A 10,128-nucleotide genomic window follows, 5' to 3' on the forward strand; every position below is an offset into this window, starting at 1 on the left:
TACCCATCTACCAATAGGTGCCCTTCTTTGCGATTAGGCATTAGAAAATCTCCCTGGTCTTTGTGGTTGAATCTGTGTTTGAAATGCAATGCTCGACTGAGGGACCTTACAGAAAATTGTATGTGTGGGGTCAGAGATGAGATAGTGTTTAACATGATTTTTGAATGACTATTATTGCACACAGAGTGCCTGCAACTTATTATTTGACTTGTTCATACTATATATGGTGCTTTTTCACTATAGCACTGGTGTTACCAGACATTTTTGGGGTGGAAGTGCTAGTGCTATTTGTGTTTCCATCACCAGGCCTGACACTAAGATGGCGCTGTACTGGATGGCCGCTGTTTTGCATGCTCCGACCCAACTTTCCTATTTTGTGATTATTTAGACGTTTATTTTTGCTGTTATTTCTTACAACCGACAAGAACTCTTGAACATCAGATCGTGTCACGCCCTGACCATAGAGAGCTGTTTATTCTCTATGTTGGTTGGGGCGTGATAGTATCTAGGGTGGGTCATCTAGGTGAATTGTATTTCTATGGTGGCCTGATGTGGTTCCCAATCAGAGGCAGCTGTTTTATCGTTGTCTCTGATTGGGGATCAAATTCAGGTAACCATTTCCTCATTGTGCTTTGTGGGATCTTGTCTAGAGATAGTTGCTGTATGCACACCAGTAGCTTCACGTTTCGTTTGTTCTTGTGCTTTATTGTTTTGATCCTTCGATGTCGGCTTTTCCTATCATTGCGAAGCAGAATTCACCAAGCGTTGGATTGTTCACCCACTAATATGGAACGTAAGCTGCGATTAGACCGTCGTGTGACAGGTTAGTAGCACGCTGCGCCTTGYTCTAATCATTACGATGACGAACGTGACAGATCGGCAGTTACTTACCCCAATTCTGGCTTCAACTTCGACTCATCTGCCCTGGGCTCTCTCTGTAATTCCAACCCAATTTTTGGGCTACCCAAGAGGAAACATCGACATTACAGAGGCAAGAGAGGGGGGGATCCTGGTGAGATTAAGGTGAAGGGAAAACCGGACACCTCTTCCCTCCATCCTACTGGCAAATTTACAGTCACTTGATGATAAAATGGATGGATTTTCTACCAATTGGACTCTCGGGACTGCAATATTCTTTGCTTTTCAGAAACATGGCTATCGGACAAGATACCCCCCATGGCTATCCAACTCGATGGATTCTCCATTCACCGGGCGGACAGGAAAGTGGAGTCGAGGAGATCGAGGTGGAGAGCGGTTTGCCAACTGGTGTGATAATTCCAGCGTGGTGGAAGTGTTGACCCACTGTTCACCCATCTTGGAATACCTGGCGGTCAAATGCCGACCCTTCTACCTCCTGAGGGAGTTTTCAGGTGTTATCACGACTGCTGTATGCACTCCACCTCAGGACAATAAATTAACAAGCTGGCGCTTAGCGAACTGTACATGGCTATAAACAAGCAGGAAAACCTACACCCAGAGGCTGACTTTCTGGTTGTCAGAGATTTTATTTTGCCGTCACTAAGATACGTGATGCCCAACATCCATCAACATGTCTCCAACGCCACTAGAGGCGATTAAGTCCCAGACCACTGCTATTCTACCCACAAGCAAGCATATAACGCCCTCCCTCGTCCGCCATTCAACAAATCAGATCATGACTCCATACTCCTGCTTCCTGTTTACAAACTGAAGCTGAAACAGGAAGTACCTGCGATTCACTCCATTGAGAAATGGTCACCAGAGTCTGAGGTTATGCTACAGGACTGTGAGACTCCGGCAGGGGCCACAGTCCATTGCGGATTACAAAGGAAGATTCAACCGTGATCTGCCCAACGATGCCTCTCTACCAGACGAACTCAATGCATTTTATGCACACTTTGATAACAACATCAAGCCGGCTGTGAGGGCTGTCACCAACCCAGAGGATTTGGTGAGCCTCGCTTTCTGAGGCCGATGTGAGAAGGGTCTTTAATCAGGTCAACACTTGCAAGGCTGGGAGCCCCGACGATATTCCAGGGCGCGTTCTCAGAGCATGCGCAGAACAGCTGGCAGGCATATTCACGGTCATTTTCAACCTCTCCTTGTCCCAGTGTGTAATCTCCACATGTTTTAAGACGACCACAATCATTCCTGTTCCAAAGAACTCTAAGACTTAATGCCACAATGACTACCGCCCTATAGCACTCATTTCTGTAATCATGAAGTGTTTTGAGAGGCTGATTATGGCACACATTAACTCCACCATCCCAGCCACCTAGACCTACTCCATTTTGCGTACCGCCCCAATAGATCCATAAACGACGCAAACTCAATTGCTCTCCACACTACCCTCACCCACCTAGAGAAGAGGAATACCTATGTGAGAAATCGCGTTATGACTACAGCTCAGCGTTCAACACCATTGGCCCCTCCATGCTCGTCACAGCTTAGGCTCTGGGTCTGAACACCTCCTCTGCAACTGGATTCTGGACTCCCGAACGGCCGACCCCTGGTGGTGAGGGTAGGCAACCTCACCTCTGCCACGAGCACTCCCCATCCACATCGACAGGGTGGCAGTGGAGCAGTTAGAACGCTTCAAGTTCATCGGTGTCCAAATCATTAAAGACTGAAAATGGTCCAACACGCACACACTGACTACAGTGCCTCTTCCCCATAGGAGATTGAAAAAGTTTATTTAATCTGCTGCAGCACGGCAAGAGGTACCGGTGCATCAAGTCTGACCAACGGTTCTTCACAGCTTCTATCCCAAACAATACGACTGATAAATAGCTAAGAAAATAGTTACACTGACTATCTGAGTTAACCTTATACCTTTATCGACCTTTTATTTCAATCTTTGCACTCTATGCACACTCACAGGGCCCCACACACTGTCACTCCAACACACACACAAACACTCACTCCATCATTTGCTCACGCACACATAATATGCACATATATTTATACAGACTCCTACAATACAAGCTGCTGCTACTCTGTTTATCTTGTATCCTGTTGCCTAGTCCCCTTACCCTATACATATCTACCTTCATCATTCCAGTATCCTGCACATGTAAATATGGTATTGGATCTGACTTTTTAAATTTTTGTGTACATAGTATGCTTTACTTACTTTATTCTGTATTTCATATTTCCAATTCTTATTTCTCGTGTTGTTTTCTAGTAAATCATTGGTATTTATTATTGCATTGTTGGGTTTGAGTTTGCAAGAAAGACATTTCACTTTAAAACTTGAAACGAGATGTGTCAACAAACTTTGCATAATCAAACAGTTGCTTTGTGAGGTGTTAACCATGGAGGGTCTTAACAAATACATTTGCATTCCACACTTGTGTGTAACCGGACAAATATAAGCAGCCCAAAGTATTATTATTATACTGAACAAAATATAAACTCAACATGCAAAGTGTTGGTCACATGTTTCATGAGCTGAAATAAATATCCCAGAAATGTTCCATACCCACAAAAAGCTTATTTCTTCTCAGATTTTTCTCTTAAAAAAATATATTTTCTCTGACAGTTGTGGCATATCAGGAAGCTGATTAAACAGCATGAACATTACACAGGTGAACCTTGTTCTGGGAACAATAAAAGGCCACTCTAAAATGAGTGGCCTTTTGTCACACAACACAATGCATAGATGTCTCAAGTTTTGAGGGAGCGTGAAATTGCATGTTGACTGCAGGAATGTCCACCAGAGCTGTTGGCAAGGAATAGAATGTTAATTTCTCTACCATAAGCTGCCTCCAATGTAATTTTAGATAATTTGGCAGTACGTCCAACCGGCCTACACCGCAGATCAGGACCTCCACATCCGGCTTCTTCACCTGCGGGATTGTCTGAGGGGGAGGGTGGGGGTGCTGAGGAGTATGTCTGTAAAAAAGCCCTCTTGTGGAAAAAACTAATTCTGATTGGCTGGGCCTGGTTCTCTAGTGGTTGGGCCTGGGTCCCAGTCATGTGAAATCCATAGATTAGGGCCTAATGAATTTATTTTAATTTAATGATATGAACTGTAACTCAGTAAAATTGTTGACCATTGTTTTGTTAAAACTTCTTATGGATACGTGGGACGGTAGCGTCCCACTTGGCCAACATCCAGTGAAATTGCAGAGCACCAAATTCAAATTAAATTACTATAAATATTTAACTTTCATGAAATCACATGTATATACATCAAAATAAGGCTTAACTTCTTGTTAATCCAACGAAGGTGTCAGATTTAAAAAGGCTTTACGGCGAAAGCAAACCATGCGATTATCTGAGGACAGCACCCCGCATACAAACACATGATAATCAGATTTCAACCAGGCAGGTGTGCGACAAAAGTCAGAAATAGCAATATAATATATGCCTTACCTATGAAGATCTTCTTCTGTTATCACTCCAAATGTCCCAGAAACATCACAAATGGTCCTTTTGTTCGATAATGTCCTTCTTTATGTCCCAAAAATGTCCATTTATTTGGCACGTTTGATTCAGAATTACACCGGTTTCAACTCGCCCAACATGCCTACAAAGTACCTAATAAGTTACTGTAAACTTGGTCCAAACATTCAAACAACTTTCCTAATCCAACTTTAGGTCCCTAAAACATAAATAATCGATGAAATTTAAGACGGAAATACTGTGTTCAATACCGGATAAGAACAACATGAAGCGCGTTCCAGGTCACGCGCACCAAACGTAGAATCCATCTGGAGTGACACTTATTTCTCAAAAGAAAAACATCAACCAAATTCTACAGACTGTTGACATCTAGTGGAAGCCATAGGAACTGCAACCAGATTCCTATTAAAGGCTTCCCATAGAAACCTAATGGAAAACAGATTGACCTCAAAAAAAAATTCCCTGGATGGATTGTGCTCGGGGTTTCGCCTGCCAAATCAGTTCTGTTATACTCACAGACATTATTCAAACAGTTTTAGAAACTTCAGTTTGTTTTCTATCCAAATCTACTAATACTATGCATATCCTAGCTTCTGGGCCTGAGTAGCAAGCAGTTTACTTTGGGCATGCTTTTCATCCGGACGTGAAAATAGTGCCCCCTATCCACGAGATGTTATTAATGTATCTTCCACTATTCCCCAGTCTGGCCCCAAGTCTGGGTAGGTTCATGGCCCGGGATGTTTTGACTTTTTGACCAAACACTGCTACAAAGCCTGACAGTGGAAATGCACCAATAATGTGGCATGTATGTCAGTGCATGATTTAATTAATTGAGAGAATAAAAAAATTAAGTGTTAGTGTGATCTGTCAGAAAGGTTATTTGTTATCTGGCGGGGAATAATCATAATTGTGGTTCTCTCATTCTTTCAGTTGGCGCTTATTTTGGGGCAGAGGTCTGTGCGATGGATGTGAATAAGACTCATATAGCGACCTAGTCCTCATATCAGCTCCGATGTTCACAGACAGAGACAGAGAGGGCAGGGTATATGTCTGTACCATCAGTGACAGGGTAATTGGTAGATCTTTTTTGATTCACCTCATAATTGACCAAATCTGACAAAACAATTGATAAAAACATGTTTCAGCCTGATCACTTTTACTGATGACCTGTTTTTCTCCCAGTCTGGGGTGGCCTGTCAATTAGTTGCTGAGATGACACTGGTGGGGGATGCAGGACAGATGGGCAGGTTTGGAACTTCTCTTGCCCCACTGCCTGACCTGAATATGGATGGATTTAATGATTTAGCTGTCGGAGCACCTCTAGAGAACGATGGTCAAGGAAGTGTCTACATATTCCATGGGACGAGAAGTGGAATCAGCAAAATCAAATCTCAGGTATGTGGGAGAAAGATAGACATTGAATGAGGGTGGTGGATATGAGCATAAAGAGAGACAGACAGACATTGTCTCCATTCTTTAACTAAAGTGTAAATCCACTAGAGAAACACGGCAGAGATAATTGAAGGTGTAATAGAAAATCTGATTATATCTACTGTGTCTTTTCCTCTTCCTTCCATCTCTTGATAGAGATTTCAGCCTCAGATGTCAGCCTGGATTAAAGTATTTTGGACTGTCCATCAGTCAGACTTCCCTGGACATGAGTTCGGACTCTCTCCCGACTTGGCCGTGGGATCAAATGGGGCTGTTCTTTACTCAGGTATCTCCAAATAATTTTCAAGCCTTGTTTCCATTGGCAATTAAATTCAAGCCAAGTTGGGCTGGCCTTGATGGGCACAGCTCGAATTGTTTATCCATTGCCTCTAGAATTTATGAATTGATGTCATGTTGTTGCTTATGAATTTGCCAATTTAGCTAACACTAATGGACTAATGTTGCTAGCTAACTAGAATTTGTAGAATGTTCTTGCTGATAGCTACATGATCATAACTAGATAACTAGTTAACAAAATGTTGCTGAACGATTTTAATTTACTTTCCATTACCCCATAGTGCTAGTGCTAGTACCAGCTTGCAAGTGTTTAGCTTGTTAGTTAGTTAAACGGTTACCATTGTCATTTGTTAACTCAATGAATAGGCAAGCTAGCTAGCTAAATTCTTACCTTGCTTACCATGGCATAGGCTACTAGCCAGCTAGTTAATATATATATATATTTAAATAAGATGTATCTAGATGGCCTTCAATGTATCAATATGACCTGGCTAGCTAAATCCATGATTGATTGATTAAAAAAAACTGTTTCAAATGTAATATTCCCTTCCAGAAATGAGCCCAATAAAAAATTCAGGAAAAGTAATATATTTAGGTCCTGTACATGGTCCATTTTGCAGGTAGGTGTGCTATTTTAGCAATAGCATTATCACCTATAGCCTGATGCATGGCTGAATCATGGGGTTGCTCATCTGCATTGTTTACCTCAATGGGCTAGTCATTACCTAGATCACACTCTAAAAAAAACTCCCAATGGCACTAGAGCCTAAAAAAAGTATGTGATTTTTTACAGTGAATATAGGCCTACCGTTTGTGCACTCGAATGGCGTGACGCACTTCCTGCAGTTACTTTTTTTATTGTCATGCCAGACACATTTTATTGTCATGCCAGATTGTAAAACCCTGCCAATTGGGTTGAGTTGAGAAATAAATCAAACAGTACTGGAAATCTGGGATCCTGCTCTTTTCAATAATTGCTATCAAAACTGTTGTCTTTTCCGCAATTGCATTTAGGAATGTTGCACAGTGACTGGACTTACTGGAACACATTTCTTTCCATGCAGCAATCAGCTGTATGAGGAGTTGCGTGCTCTTGCCACCGACAGTTGATATTCCGCTGATGAATAAATTACACAGCTTTGGGAATTAATCTGGTTTTTAAGCAATTATATTGAACACAAAATTGCATTTTACAATATATATACGTATATATTTTTTTCCTGAGACGGATCTGGATCGAGTATCCAGGATGTACTGAGGTGGTGCTCACTCGAGATGGAGAGGGAAGGTTTTGATATTCTTGACTCCACCTGGAAACCGAATGCTGGTTGATAACAAGTTTGAAGCATCAGACGTTGGGAGATTTGAAGGATTAAATACAAATATAAATTATTATTGTCTGTTTTGTAGTGTTTAAATGTACTGGCCAAGCAGACCATATGAAAAATGTATTAACTGGCCTTGTAAGCTTGGCAGATGTGGCCAGGACAGCAGGCATCCCTGAATGTTGAGCCCTGCCCATACATACCCCACGAGACATGCCACCAAGGGTCTCTTCACAGTCAACAAGCCCAAAACGAATTCACGTCAATAAACAGTATTATACAGAGCCATGATCGCATGGAATTCTCTTCCATCTCCAATTACTCAAGCAAACAGCAAAATTACCTTTAGAAAAATGGACGACAAGGACTGTGGGACACACACACACAAACACTCTAACACACAATATTTTTGTTGTTGTATTGTTTGTATTATTTTTTGTTGCATTCTAAATTTGTGTGACTGTCCTTGTCTATAAACCGAATAATAACCGAATAAACCGGGAACTAGACAAAAACCTACACAAGACCATGACACAACGTCCTCAAATCATCAAAGGGACGTCCCCGAACAAGCTGGGAACTAGTCAAAACCTCCACAGGACCACGACACAAAGTCCTAATGACAATTTTTTTTTGCAGGGTCATTTCAAGCTAACATTAGCTAGCTGCTAACCAAAAACAACACTGTTCTAACAAAGATTATTGTTCAGCAGCCTGGTGTCATAGTGAATGTAAATCCAGGACACTCAATTAGTATGATATCTTACATTTGGAATCGTTGCATGAGACAGAATGTTGCTTAAGGCAAAAATGCAGGAGGGTGGGCTTATTACGCAAATGTGTAGCAACCCAAAGGTAGCAACTTTGGCAACACTTAGCATGTTAGCTAACCCTAACCTTAACCCTTTTACCTAACCCTAACCCTTTTAGCTCACCCTAACCTTAACCCTTTAACCTAACTCCTAACCTTCACCCCGAACCCAGCTAATGTTAGCCACCTATTTAACATTATCAACAAAAAATTGGAATTGGTAACATTTCATACATTTTGCAAATTCGGAACATATTGAACGTTTGGCAAACTTGTAACACTTTGTACGTAACATATCACATGAATTGTAATTTGTAAAATCCAAAATGAAATGGATGATGGGAATCCACAAATTAACAAATACCATAAGAARGTAACATATCATACTAAGTGGAGTGTCATGTCTGACTATTGCAGTAGCTCAGCTAGCTAGCAGCAACAAATCCAAAGCCAAATGTATCAGCATTGAGTGAGTGATCAGCTAGCTGGTGGTTGCATTGTAATGGCGTCACCAGCCTGAACCTAATCCAGCCAGCACCAGCGGTGAATCTGGGCTGTGTTAGCCGGGACTCCCTGAACCAGCTCAAATTTGAAAATCGAGCCAGCTCGAATTGACACCCTAATTAAGGTGTCAATGGAAATTAGGCTTTAGAGGCCAATAACTCACCCTTCATTGTGGAATGTACGTATACTTTGAGCATCGAACTGATACTTTATGTTTTCTTTCTTCCAGGTCCAGGCCTATAGTAACATTGACGGCACAAGTTTCCTTCAACCCAGCCAAAATCCCCACCATCCAGTCGGACTGCAGTAKACCCCTGAGCAACATTGCTAAAGTCTGTTTCACCATGACCAGACAAACAACAGACACAAAAGGTTTCTGACCTCAACATTGTTCTTATCTACAGTGCATTCGGAATACTTGACTTTTTCAACATTTTGTAACATTGTAGCCTTATTCTAAAATMMATTAATAATATGTTTTTTTCCTCATCAATCTATACACAATGCCCCACAATGACAAAGCAAAAACAGGGTTTTAGAAATGCTTGCAAATGTATTAAAATTTAAAACTGAAATATCACATCTACATAAGTATTCAGACCCTTTACTCAGTTCTTTGTTGAAGCACTTTTGGCGACGATTACACCCTCGAGTCTTCTTGGGTATGACACAACAAGCTTGGTACACCTGTATTTGGAGAGTTTCTCCCATTCTTCTCTGCAGATCATAAGCTCTGTCAGGTTTGATGGGGAGCATTGCTGCACAGCTATTTTCAGGTCTCTCCAGAGATGCTCGATCGGGTTCAAGTCCAGGCTCTGGCTGGGCCACTCAAGGACATTCAGAGACTTGTCCCGAAGCCACTCCTGCGTTGTCTTGGCTGTGTACTTAGGGTCGTTTTCTTGTTGGAAGGTGAACCTTCGTCCCAGTCTGAGGTCCTGAGCGCTCTGGAGCAGGTTTTCATCAAGGATCTCTCTGTACTTTGCTCCGTTCATCTTTCCCTCGATCCTGTTTAGTCTCTCAGTCCCTGCCACTGAAAAACATCCCCACAGCATGATGCTGCCACCACCATGCTTCACCGTAGGGACGGTGCTAGGTTTCCTCCAGACATGACATTTGGCATTTAGGCCAATGAGTTCTATCTTGGTTTCATCAGACCAGAGAGTTTTGTTTCTCATGGTCTGAAAGTCTTTAGGTGCCTTTTGGRAAACTCCAAGCCGGCTGTCATGTGGCTTTTACTGAGGAATGGCTTCCGTCTGGCCACTCTACCTTAAAGGCCTGATGGGAAGAGTGCTGCAAAGATGGTTATCCTTCTGGAAGGTTCTCCCATCTCCACAGAGGAACTCCAGAGCTCTGTCAGAGTGACCATCGGGTTCT

At 42.1% G+C, this 10,128-nt stretch overlaps 1 protein-coding gene across 1 annotated transcript; it reads left to right on the forward strand.

Annotated features, from left to right (window-relative positions):
• Positions 1-5,330: 5,330 nt before the first annotated feature.
• LOC139027215 (integrin alpha-10-like) lies at positions 5,331-9,124 on the forward strand. The gene is made up of 4 exons (XM_070442360.1): positions 5,331-5,455; positions 5,569-5,781; positions 5,974-6,103; positions 8,984-9,124. The coding sequence occupies exons 1-4, from the start codon at positions 5,399-5,401 to the stop codon at positions 8,995-8,997; spliced, it is 414 nt and encodes a 137-aa protein (XP_070298461.1). The 5' UTR covers positions 5,331-5,398; the 3' UTR covers positions 8,998-9,124.
• Positions 9,125-10,128: the final 1,004 nt, after the last annotated feature.

Source organism: Salvelinus sp. IW2-2015, unplaced genomic scaffold (assembly GCF_002910315.2).
Source record: "Salvelinus sp. IW2-2015 unplaced genomic scaffold, ASM291031v2 Un_scaffold8376, whole genome shotgun sequence".
Classification (NCBI taxonomy): Eukaryota; Metazoa; Chordata; class Actinopteri; order Salmoniformes; family Salmonidae; genus Salvelinus; species Salvelinus sp. IW2-2015.